This window comes from Erpetoichthys calabaricus, chromosome 3, assembly GCF_900747795.2.
Source record: "Erpetoichthys calabaricus chromosome 3, fErpCal1.3, whole genome shotgun sequence".
In the NCBI taxonomy this organism is placed as follows: Eukaryota; Metazoa; Chordata; class Cladistia; order Polypteriformes; family Polypteridae; genus Erpetoichthys; species Erpetoichthys calabaricus.
The window spans coordinates 291,299,978-291,312,894 of NC_041396.2; the positions used below are offsets into that span (position 1 = coordinate 291,299,978).

The 12,917-nt window shown below is 36.0% G+C and overlaps 1 protein-coding gene across 2 annotated transcripts in view; it reads right to left on the minus strand.

Moving 5' to 3' along the window:
- The window catches only part of LOC114649092 (collagen alpha-1(II) chain), a 94,243-nt gene that overhangs the window by 46,209 nt on the left and 35,117 nt on the right, over window positions 1–12,917 (minus strand). For both annotated transcript variants that reach the window (XM_028798523.2, XM_028798524.2), the window contains 6 exons: window positions 10,069–10,122; window positions 9,418–9,471; window positions 6,918–6,971; window positions 6,774–6,818; window positions 5,931–5,984; window positions 4,539–4,583 (listed from right to left, as the gene is read on the minus strand). In XM_028798523.2, coding sequence (XP_028654356.2) covers window positions 4,539–4,583; window positions 5,931–5,984; window positions 6,774–6,818; window positions 6,918–6,971; window positions 9,418–9,471; window positions 10,069–10,122 — 306 coding nt within the window. The remainder of the gene's footprint in view (window positions 1–4,538; window positions 4,584–5,930; window positions 5,985–6,773; window positions 6,819–6,917; window positions 6,972–9,417; window positions 9,472–10,068; window positions 10,123–12,917) is intronic.

Here is a 12,917-nt window from a genome sequence, read left to right on the forward strand (position 1 = left end):
AAAACATAAAATCGTACAAAAATGACTATTACATCATGTAGCTTTTAGTATTTAGTTCCAATAATTCATAATTATTTACAATACATTTATCCATTAATTACTTCATTTATTCATGTTTATTCCAATGCAATGCAGAGAGTAATCTATAATAAGGACATTAGCATTATTTAAGCAGATTTAAGAAGTGATTTCAATTTAGGGAGGTAGAGAGCTAGAGCTGATCTCAGCAGCAATGGTTACAAGGCAGGAAAACAAGTTTTGGATAAGATTGCATTTCATCTTAAATTACATTCACTAGCTAAACCAGTCTTAGGATGTGAAAGAAAACAGTAAAATCCAAAGAAAAGCTACTGGGAGATGAGATAATGTGAACACTCTACAATTACCTCTCATATGAAGTTAATCAATGAATTATTATTAAACAAACGTTTAAAACATATTACTTAATAATGAATACATCATAATCTATCTAACATCACATAATAGCTCATGAGATCAATTAATTCATATTCATAAATTAATTTTAATTTTTATATGCATCCACTGAAAAATGTACTAAATCAACTTATAATCTTCCAAACATTTTAAATTTTATAATCACAAAGGTCAGAAACCTATCCCAGTAATACCTGTATCTTTCCATTACAGCTGGCAGCAATGGGCAGCTGGAGCTAATTCATGATAAGTCAGGAAACAGGACTTAACTTAACAGTAACTCTTGGCAGGAAATAGTTCATTTATTAAGATGTTTAGTGCTATATTAGGCTAGAAGGAAAAAACTGCAAATCTACAAAAGTTAATTTTCTGAACCTGCTCTTTTGTATGAAAAGTCTATCCTGACTTCTACAAAGCCAGACCACTGCATGCTAGACTGCTATCATGGATTTGCTTTGAACGCCACTGGCAAATTGTACCAGAATAAGTACAAAGTATCTGTGGTTCATTCCTGAGACAGGTATATTTCACTTAAATTTATGGGAAACTCCTTCACTGTACTGCACTGCTTATGTGATGTTTGAAAAAATTAATCATAATTACATAAATGTCATTGGTAGGATCTGTAAGATCTTTCAGAGCACCCAAAACTAAAAAAAAATCTAATCCCTACTTAAATACAAAATGTGTAAAAGCCCAAAGTCAGATAGGTTCTATGACATAGCTGAAAATTTTAAAGCAATAGAAATGGTGCTATGTTACTGCTACGCCACAACCCTAAACAGGTGAACTGAACTACTCAGCATCACACAGGGAGTTAGTAATAAGGGCTGAACTATCATCTTTGTAGTTTAAAGTGTCTCCAAAGGACACAAATAAAAAGCTTAAAACAAAAAAGAAAGCTGGGTGCCTCAAATCACTTTCAATAATCTGGGTATATAATGAATCTGTCTTGTCTTACAAAAAAAAAAAAAACTGCTGCTCATGCACATTGGGGTCATGTTCTTTAATCAACACTTCAAAACCAAGACAAGCATAGCAGTGCTCCCTCTTGTGAGGAAAAAGGTGATGTGCAAAAGCTGTAAAATTTGATTTTTAATATTCACTAAAAATCATGATTTTTTTTTGTTAAATCTATCTTTTAAAATGACATGAAATCTTTTATTTTATTTCTGATTTTTCCAGGTTGCTTGACAGCAGAGGTTTCATTTGCTCTTGTTTTAGCTATCAGGTTGATACAGGCTTTACAAAACAACTGCTTAACATTGTATTTTTCTTTACTCCTCTGTCGGCTTAAGGTAATGAGGGTGATGTGGAAGAATCCAATTTCAAGGAAAAACAATTAAACTTTAAAGCATTTTCCCATGAGCCTTACTACATTAACTGTTTTAGTTTAATACACCACATACAGTAATAGCTGGGCAAACAGAAAATGTTTTTGCCCCATTGAGCTTGTTTACATGCACACACAAAACGGGGATAAGCCAGAAACCTGTTTTTTTTAAAAAAAATCTGTTTATATGTGCGAGTTCTCCCTCTGCAACATGCTCTATCATCATTAAGCTGTGCAATAAAAAGTTAAACGGCCGCGGTGAATCCCTAAACAAGAATGGAGCCTGTGCTTCCTGAGCAGTGTGGGGAACATTACTTTTAAAAGTAATTTAGTTACATTATTTATTGCTTACAAAATACATAACTTAATAAGTTATATAGTTACTTATCACAAAATGTAATGTTTTACAAACAGTGCATTACTTTGTTTTATTTTTTTCTTCTTTTGTATGAAAAACTACACATTTCACAGGCCAGCATTTGTTATTAAATCTTAAGCCCATATATGAACCTTCACAAAACTGACGAGAAACACAGCTAAACGTGATCATTTTCTTGTGTTTTATAAACACACTTAGTCCTTCATGTGCTCAGAAGCAAATAAAATGAAGTAATTAACATCCATCCCCTTTTTACATCCACAACCTGAGCCCCCAAATATTCTCGCTATGAATGCTGCCCGCTGCGCCACCATATTACACTGTTTCAATATAGCAAATAGCGGAATTCAAACTAATCTGACACATTATTTATAGCTTTCTGGGTAACACTTTAGTTTACTCTTATGTAAAAAGGCTTCTTTTGGTCTTCAGGACATCAGTAGGTAGGTTATTCATCTCTGTACTGTGTGGCATATTGACATGCTGGTAAAATTACTTGTTAATATGAAGGACTCACAGGTCTTATACTAATATAATATCACTAATATTACAATATAATGTAACTAATATACTAATTTAAAATCAAGAGCAATGCATGTCAGTTAAGCCATCTGAGATCACTCCAAATTGAAGTTTCATTAGTTGGTCACATTGCAGAGATGAATACATGCTTTACTGATGCTTTGTAAGTGCCTAATACTTTGTAAGTTACCTAATACTAAATGGGTAATAGATGCATTTTTGCAGTACCTAAACTAAAGTGTTACCAGCCTTTATTACCTGACTGCACAGAGCACACTGTTTGCTGCTTGGCAATGCAATTGAGTCCTATCAAGCACCAACATACCAGTACATGTGCTTCTTGCTTTACACTCAGTGCTGCTGGGATAATAATAATGCTAGCATTTTACTTCAATAAAATAAGTAGGTTACTTGTTACTTTGAAAAGTAATGTTACATTGTTACTTTAAAAAGCAATCAGACTATGTAACACATTACTTTTAACGCATTACCCCCAACACTGCTTTCAAAATTGTGCGGCTGGGCCCAGGACTGTAAGTACAGTTTATCAATAGAAATTCAGTAATTTCTGAAATACTGAAAACTATTTCAAACAGGAGAGGGAATAATGTAATTTGCCTCAGGAAATTTATCTTTGTGGCGACTGGATGTGTGTGAAGCAAAAACTGATGGGCATGGACATGCACAGGATAACAGAGTGCATGGAAATACGCAAACTAGGAAATCCTTAGCTGTATCCTGTTAAGTGTTTAAAATGGCCTCAGAACAGGGTTACTCGCAGAGAAATCTTACGCACATTAACGATGTTTCTCCGAGACCAATATGCTCTATTGTGGAACATTTTCTGACCTATAGAGTAAGGGCATACATGGTATTTTTGAAACCAGGTTTCTGTGAATAACCAAATACTAAAGTACATGTGAATGCTCTGATTGAGAAGGGAAAAGACTGGGATTTTGCCCTTGTAGTCAAGCTAACACTGTAGCTAAAATGGGCTAAAATGGGCACAACTATTAGGAAAAGTGAAGTCATTTTCAAATTAGTGTTGACAGCAAAAAAGACTTTTAATAGTAGCATTTAAGAACGGGGATTGCTTCATTAATTAATTGCATTTGTATTTGTATTTATGCAATGTGAGTCTCTTTTCCTTAATGAACACAATCCCAAATGTAATGCACTTGTTTCAATGTTTCTACAATTTTGTACTCAACATCACACAAAGGATTAAGTGTGGAACCTGAATTAGAAAATGTGTAATTTTTGCATAGCAGTTTTCAAGACTAAATATAATTCCAGGAAACATTCAGAGTGCAGTACAATAACTTCCCTCATTCTATATTAGCAGCCTGTTAACAACATCTCAGGGTCACACAAGGACTGGAAATGTTTTGATTGAGTACATTTCTGTAGTAAACATCACCCTAAAGGTACTTTGCATTTATACGTTTTTCTTATTTTTATAAAATGTCAGAGCCAGTCCCTGAGCCAGTGGAGGGCACTGAAACAGCAGCTGTGAGGTTCAATAATTTAGCCACTAGGGCACAATACTGACTTTTCAAAAATGAATGACTAATTTTCAAATAGGCTGCCTCTAATAATAAATAGAATAAGTTGATTCATAACCAGCTAATCTCATTTTTAGTTGAAATGCAGAGATCAATGTATGCAAATACTGTAAATGCATTTTAATTCAGTTTAAATTAAGCCTATTTTAACCAATATGGAATGCATAATATAAAGACCTTTGGCCTAGTGTCTACTACAAAAGGTTCTACATAATTGTATTTGATGACCTAGACTTATAAAGTGATATTAAATAAGTAAGCAAACAAACAGATAAATAAATACGTGAACAGTATTGGTACTTACAGGGGGACCAGCAGGACCAGGCAACCCATCATTACCACGTGCTCCCTGTATGGAAAAAGCAGAAGAGAAAGAAAAAATTAACGTGGTCAAATTTATAGCAGTTAATTGAAATCAGTGGCAAAGTTCTAAATGTATGATGGTAAACTTTTAAGCATCATTCTCACTATATGTTGGGCTGAGTTTAAAGCAAGTTTTAGAACCAAATGGATATTTTTTAATCTTTATCTAAGGTGGTATAAAAGAAGCAACACCCACACCTATTTGCCCTGGTGACCTGGCAGGAGCAGCGCTGCAACCCCCAAATAGGATCTCAATGGGGATGTGCTCTAGACGCAACTCTGCATGGTGGGATTTGAAGTCCTTACAGCATATGCCACACAGAGGTTTGGGTTAAAGTGTAGTGTACATGACTGCTATGCTGGGGTCTGTCACATGTATACAAAGGTGTGTTACTTCAAACTGGCATCCACTTAGCCATTTATTGAACTCTCTAGCTACTGTATGTCTCACATAGGCAGCATCCCACATATAGCAGGACAGGAAGCCAGTGCATTAACAGGAATGATTCTTCATACCAGGTTAACAATTAATACAAAATCTTTGGTCTGTGAGGGGGAAATTAGATATCTGGAGCAAACTCATGTAGATACATGGAGTACATGAAAACTCCACACAGACAGTGAACCAGGTAAGGAACAAAGCCAATACCTTGCAGTTATGATAAAGCAGTCTTGACCTTTGAGCAAATAACAACACACACACATCAGGTAAAGGAATACCCTATCATTTTTGGACTTTGAAGGAAATCAGTGTGCCTAGGTAAAACCTATATGAATATAGTGAGAACATGCAAAGACTCCACAGATAGTGGCAAGGCCAGAAATCCAAACCAGGTCTCCTAGGCTGAAACAATGAATCCAACCTAGAACTTTTTGTGACATGAGAAGAAACTAGAGAACTTGGGAAAAAATCCACACATGCAGAGTGGACCATCAGTTGAATCCAAGTCTGTGGTGCTTAAGGCAGCAGCCCTATAAGTTACCACTCTTTATTATATTAAAAATGTGCATGGGCCAAACATAGGCAAGAGTAAAAGGTCACCACTGTATCATCCCCTCCCCTCTACAATAAAGCAGTGAATGTAGAACAGTATGGATATGGAATAAGAAAGGACTCAATAGAGGTCATATCCAGGGGCAATAAGGAGGCAAAAAGTGGAAATTTTGTGAACTAAAACCATCCCTTTGACACTGAGTTGTTTAGATTTTGAGATGGGATAACAGGATGCAGCCTGGGACAAAGGCCTAAACAGAGCAGTACTCCAATATACAAGTCTGGAGAGCTCTGTTCCAAGATGCACTGTTCCAGCATATGTGGTGGACTTAAACTTACCGCAGCACCTGGAGGTCCTGGGCGTCCTCTCTCACCAGGCAATCCACGAGGGCCCTGCAAAAAGTAAAAAAAATGAGTTACTACAGTTCTTTAGCTTATCCAATAAAAAAACTAGTGTATTATGACTGATGAATTGGCTGTACTGATTAAGCACAACACCACACCTAATGAAACACCCTTTACAAACCTGCAGTACAGGAAAGATATACGGTGGTCAACCAAGGACTGAGAAGTGGTGATACATTTAAGGTATTGAAAGGACATTCCTCAATTTCAAGGCTCATACTAGGAGCCTATTGCACCATAGGCTGGCGGTGAAAGGGACAGTTAAACAAGGGCCTGTCAAAATGTTCGGTTAATCTGTTTGTGAGAAGTCTAACCAACACATAAAGCTGCTCTACAAAAACCTGCTATAATATCTGAACCTGCAATCCAATGAAATGAGAGAGAAAAGGGAAGAACTTCAAAGTTTCCTTCCTGCCCATTTTCTGTGATTTCATCAAACCAATATGCAGTGCCTGTCATGCAGCCATTCTTGAGGAAGCTCCAGTGGCCATCTGGATTAAAAATCCTTGTGCTGAACTGGGATACTAGACTAGAAAATACTAATCTAACATCAATTAGATTTGGCATTGCTGATAAAGACATATCTTTCCCAATTGTATTGACATTTGGGTCTAAATATATCTAGTCACGGTTGAATGTCCAACAAAGATTAAGCCACTATGCCTCCCTGAGAGCTAAAAACAAGATTACAACCCTTTTAAAAATTGTGTTATTATGAAAGACACATTAAAGAATAAAAATCAGCAGCTTAGGGAGAAAAGAAACTTTTGAGCTTACCATTGGGCCTGGGGCTCCATTCTCACCTGGGGCACCAGCTTCACCCTGTAGGAAGAAGAAGAAGAAAAAGGTGTGAGACACTGTTGCACCAAATGAAGGAAATATATAACTAGAACAGCAAAAAAGGAGCAAGTTTTTTTTTACCTTGGCACCAACAGCGCCACCCTCACCCTTTGCACCATCCAAGCCAGGGTAACCCTAGAAGACATTGAGAGAAAATCTTGCTTTAGTACACTAGAAATAATTAAAGAGAATGCAGGTTATTGTTTCATCTTTGTGTTGTCAAACCTGCTCAACATGCCATCCTGAAATTGTGTTGGCTTGATGGCCTTTGTCAAAGATGGAAAAAAAAATGAGAAAGACTGCAATTGTGTTCATTTTGCAGCTTATAATTTTGTCAATGATAAGATGTGCTTTATAAAGTTTAAGAAATGTAAACATAGAATATAAGGGGATGCCTTATTTAAGGAGGCAAATTTTATGTGGGGGCAGGTGTAAGATTATTATTGTGTGAACTCCACATTTGGTGGAGTAATGTCAACGACAGCCATTTTAGCCCTCCAGAACATAGAGTTTGTATTTAATTTAGCAGATGAATGTTCTTGCATGTACAATCCGTAATGTAACTTTGAGTATAAGGGCCAGAATCTGATCCAAAGAGGGGGTGGAAGGAACTGTGAGAGACACCAATCTCTGCTACAGTGATGCTTTCTTTGACAGTGGACGTTAAAGTGGATGTTTGCTGTTCAGGTGTCTGTTAAGGATTATAGATGCCATAATTTCTTCAAGTGACAGCAAAGCTAGCCACCTAGGCCACGGAAGCTCTTCTTTAGCTCATTTGACTAAGTCTGTAATATGTCACCAGCAAAAAAGTTGGTCAGTGCAATGTTCTTGGTCACTCTATGTCTCTTGTACAATTTTCCCTGACATAGCAGGAGTAAGATGCTAACACGGGCTACCATATCTACCGAGAGCCAGTTGCAAATCTGGCTCTGTTACATGTGACGTGGCCTGCCTGTGCAATATCTCTCCTCCTTACCTGGTTTGTTTGTGTCTCCAGTTATAGCTATGCAAAGGAAAAATGTGAAACACAGTTTTACTTGGGGATGAGCCATGGAGGATGCAAAGGAAGGACCTGATCTTTGCTACAGGTGATATGAGAAGCAAAATGACATTTGTCATTTTAGTACAGCTATGGTGTAGTCATCAATGCAGATAACTGTATGGCTAAATTTCCAGGGAACTGCTTATTTAGTTTAGCTTGTTAGACAGCAAGTGAATGCGGTTGATAGAAAATTGTAAAAAGGGCCACATCTTCAACAGAATTTTGTCAGAGCTGCCTGTTACGTTAGAATAATACTGTGGATTTAAACACTGTCACCTTATGCAAATCTGCAGTTATTAATACAGGGTGTTTCATTCTGGAGAGCTATACTCCAGTGGATATTCCCACAATGCATTCTATCATGGCAGAGACTTTACTTAAACATTCTAGAGCATACTATATTGAAAAAGTAAACATATGTCCATATACTTGATATACAGTACTTCTGTATTGGACCTTATTGACTATCCAAATGCACCATTCAGCTGTGAACGTCAGCAATTTGGGTCATCCCTGAGCAAACTAACTTTGGAGATTACAGAAATGAATGGGGTCATTATATCTGGCAGGGTAGGTTCATCGTTCTGCAAAAGATGAACTGAGTTAGGTCTAAATAAAACTTTCTATATCTGAAAACTGAACCTTTATTGACGCATTGATTTTTGGACCATTTATAACCAGGATAGGTTTATGAATATATGATAAATAATTTCTGAATGAGAGTATTTGAAGGATGGCACCATGCAGAGTGCAGGCTTAGAAGCACATGAGCTATAAGTATAATGTGTTTCTTTGAGATGTTCACATTTGCTGCACACAACACATGTGTTAGCTGGTGACTGTTTGTGCCTAGAGAGTGGCAGAATGCCCATGTAGTGATCTCCTGACAGTCCTGATGAGTCGGACACCTTGTGATGAAGAAGCAACTATGGGGAAGCAATCTGCATCAGTGTCAGAACCTACAAATTCCACATCATCCAGTTGACTGTCACTGTCGAGTGCTGTCATTATCAAAACATTCATCTTTCAACAAAACTATTGTTTGAAAACATCAGCAACTTTACCTTTTTCATGATGATATAATTGCGGACTGTCTATTTATAGCAGTATTTTTCGCATGTGTTTAAAAAAATCTATTTCTATCCACTAGATAGCAGCACTGTAGTAGATAACTGCGGCGTGGCAGTTGCATTTTGAGAGGTTCAATGTGTTCTTGTGTTCAAAGTTTTTAACAGTATTATTTATTTATAATTGAACTTAGTCTTTATGGATGTATTAAGCCATCAGTCTATTTTGAATTTCATCCCACTCTCTATCTATCTATCTATCTATCTATCTATCTATCTATCTATCTATCTATCTATCTATCTATCTATCTATCTATCTATCTATCTATCTATCTATCTATCTATCTATCTATCTATCTATCTATCCCATGATCAAGCTCAGTAATTAGATGTGGTGTAACCAGTGAAAGACTGGTAAATCCAGATTTGTTTAGTACTGTGACGGTGTGGCAGTGACTGACTCATTACTCACTCTATGACCTTTGATTCCGGGAAGACCAGGTGTTCCTGGGAAACCACGGGCACCCTGCAAGATGTAAGAGAAAATGAAAAAGTTTAAATGTCAAACCAGGTAAAAAACAGAGCTCATGTACAGATCAATCACTTACACAGTGACAAACAGTTAAAAGGCTTGGCAACATGCTAGCAGTCCTTTTCAAAATGATCAGGAAACTCATTTAAGCTTAATTTGGTTGGCAATAATACACTGCAAGGATTAATAAAATATCTGGAGGCTTTCATTTATTATTACTGAAAAGCTGTGAGCCTCAATCAGCACAGTTGTTCCATGATGGGCAATGCAGTGCCAGCACCAGATCTTTCCACACACTAATAGAATCACTTCATTTTCAGCATGACGGCAAGATAGACTGGGAGTAAGACAGTCATTAAGAAGGGAAGGCAAGGCTACACTACCCACTGCAAATTAGTGCAAATATATGCAATGTAAAAATATATATTTATTAGCAAGAACTAGCAAGAAATGGACAATTGATCTTTCTTCTGTAGCTTCATGACCACAAAACCTGAACCTTAAAAGCCACAAAGTACGGATACATTCTAGCTTCTCTTTCCAAACCTGCCCAACATTTAGTGGGTCTAACCAAGCTAACTGACCACTTACCTGAGGCCCAGGAGGTCCACGTTCTCCGGGCTTACCAGCCTTGCCAGCTTCACCCTAAAATAAATTAGAGAGAACATAAACTGTTAAAAACAATAAACACCTGAAGGAATCCACATTCATATCTGGCTTAAAACACAGGGATGCATTATCAAAGCAACCTTAAAGCATGTTTACTGTGAAACTAATGAATGTATTCTATGCTGGAGTCACATTTCACCATCATCCAAAAACTATGATTTTGTACCCCCGCAATTTAAAGAAAAATGTAGTGTATGCACTACTAAGTAGCATAAAGCCACCTCATGTTTCTTCTTGAAATTTATAAGGGGAACACTTCAGACCCCTGCCACTACCACAAAACTGTAAAAAGATTTTTCTATAACTCTAGAAGCAGTTAAAGTCAGAGCCACACACCGATTATTATAAAGTCGCACCCATTACCTTCCTAATGCAATCCACTGCCTTATGAAAGGATCTCCATATATACTATGTTTGAACTAAAGTAATATCTGTTCTCCCATTACGAATGAAAGTTACTCCCCCTAGTGTTACTTGCAGCCAAATGTTTTGATTTATCATGGAGAAACTGACATCTAGTGGTTATCTACTGTAAGTAAACTTTGTTTTGAAAAAAACTATCTAGAACAAACCCATGCTTATTATGTTGTACAGAAAAAGTAAGATTCTAATATTTCACAGGTATATAACAATCCAGAGACATAAAAATCTCACAATAGCAGGGATAAGTACAAAATTAAATTTTCAGTTCTCTTTCTAGGTCAACATACTCGATTAGTAAAAAAAATATCTGTAAGTAATTGTATTATAGCCCCGTAGTTATAGTTTCTTAGATGGATGTTCACTATAGTAAATCAACTTTGCGTGTGTTTGCTACTCTATTTATAAAAAAATATATATATGTTTTGTCTTATGTAAAGCACATTGGGATAGTGTTTACTATACAAAGGTTCGATTTACTGTAATTCTTTCCTACTATATACATTATGTACATGGTATTTTTCATCCATGAATATTGAAATTTTCATACATCTATAATAAAACATTCCTATTCTGATAAAGCCTGCAGAGCTGAACCTGGCAGCAGTGGGTGCAGAATGAGTTGGGAAAACAGAGGAGGTAAGAAATATATATATATATATATATATATATATATATATATATATATATATTTCTTACCTTTTTTCTTTGCAGTTTGTTTAATATTTAGGATCTCTTTGGCCTGATTAGCTAAGTCATCTAAATTTACCAATTATTATATTACAACCTGTTAAAGCCTGTGTGTGATGCACATGTTTTGCCTGTTTGTAACGTGTCACAGCTGGCATCTACACATTTATGTATCAGTGCCCAAGTTGGTATCCTCCCAGGTAACTAACCCTTCACTCATTTAAGGATACTGATTGTCTTCAAATGAAGATGATTGTAGGATGTTGGAGAATTACTTTAACATTAATAAATACATTATAAGAGACTGTAATAAGATACTTTTTTGATGGTTTACAATACCTTGAAAATGCTACTTTAAACTAATAATTGTAAATAATGAATTACATGTTGAAATTTGCTAATAGTTCTATAATTTCATAAATTAAATCAAACTTGCATGTATTTACTTCTGTATCATTACTGACAGTGAAGTAAGCGAACGTGCTGTGTGTATTTTCATATATTAATAACATTTATATTTATATATACACACATACTGTATATATATATATATATATATGTAATGTATTTGCACACACAGTGTATATATAAAATTCTGCATATTTATAATAATATCAACATACAGTGTAAAACAGCTAAAGAGTTGTCTTGTGTAGTGCTAAGAAATCATTAACCTTACACTGAATGGTTTGAATCTAAGTCAGAGCTTACCTATGCCTGGTGTGGCAATGAGCTTATATAATCTATTCAATGAGAGGAAAACATAAACATCTGTCCTTTAATGGTATTATTTCATTGATTATCTATACCAATTGTGAACACAGTAGCTCCCTAGGAGTGGTCAGTAGAACTCTTCTGATTCTATTTCTTGAACTTAATCTGCTACTTTACTACATACGGCAACAATTGTAACATGGGGAACTGTTAATTACTTTTGATAAACTATAAGCTCCAAATTATTTTTTGGACTTGCTTTTCCATTACTGGGTCATGGGGAGCCTGTCACAACAGTATTAGGGCAAGGAAGGATGAACAATTTAAGTACACCAGTCCACCACAGCACACATTTACCCGCAATTTATACTTGCTAATTACCTGTATGCCTTTGGGTATTTGGATTAAGCCACGTAAAAACACACTAACATGGCATATGTGCAAAAAAATTAAAAAGACAGTGACCAGGCTAGGAAAGAAACAGACACTTCTGGACCTGTGTTGTGGTAACACTAAATTCTGCTCCATTGTACAATCTCAGGGGCTGTAAATAATGTGTTCTCTGAGAATTATGGTTATGCTATATTGTTAATGAAATAGTTTAATCAGAATGATATTAAAAATTGTGTTTTCTGCTTATCATATTGTTATGACTAAGTTACTATCGCCCTTCTGATGTCTATAAAATAAATAAAAAAACTTCTACATCTCTGCTCAGGTGCATGTCATTTTAAATGCAATCAGAACTGTGTTTCTCCACTATGTCACCACATAACCTAATCTGTTTTTGACAACCCATCCCTACATTTTCTCTCTTGGGCATCTGTAGTTCTCTATGCACATCAATATAGTGGGCTCATTTCTCAATGCTTTAACATACTCATGACAAACAACTGCACACTCAATGTCTAGGTATCTTCCACAGTATCAACATACATGCGTTTTAT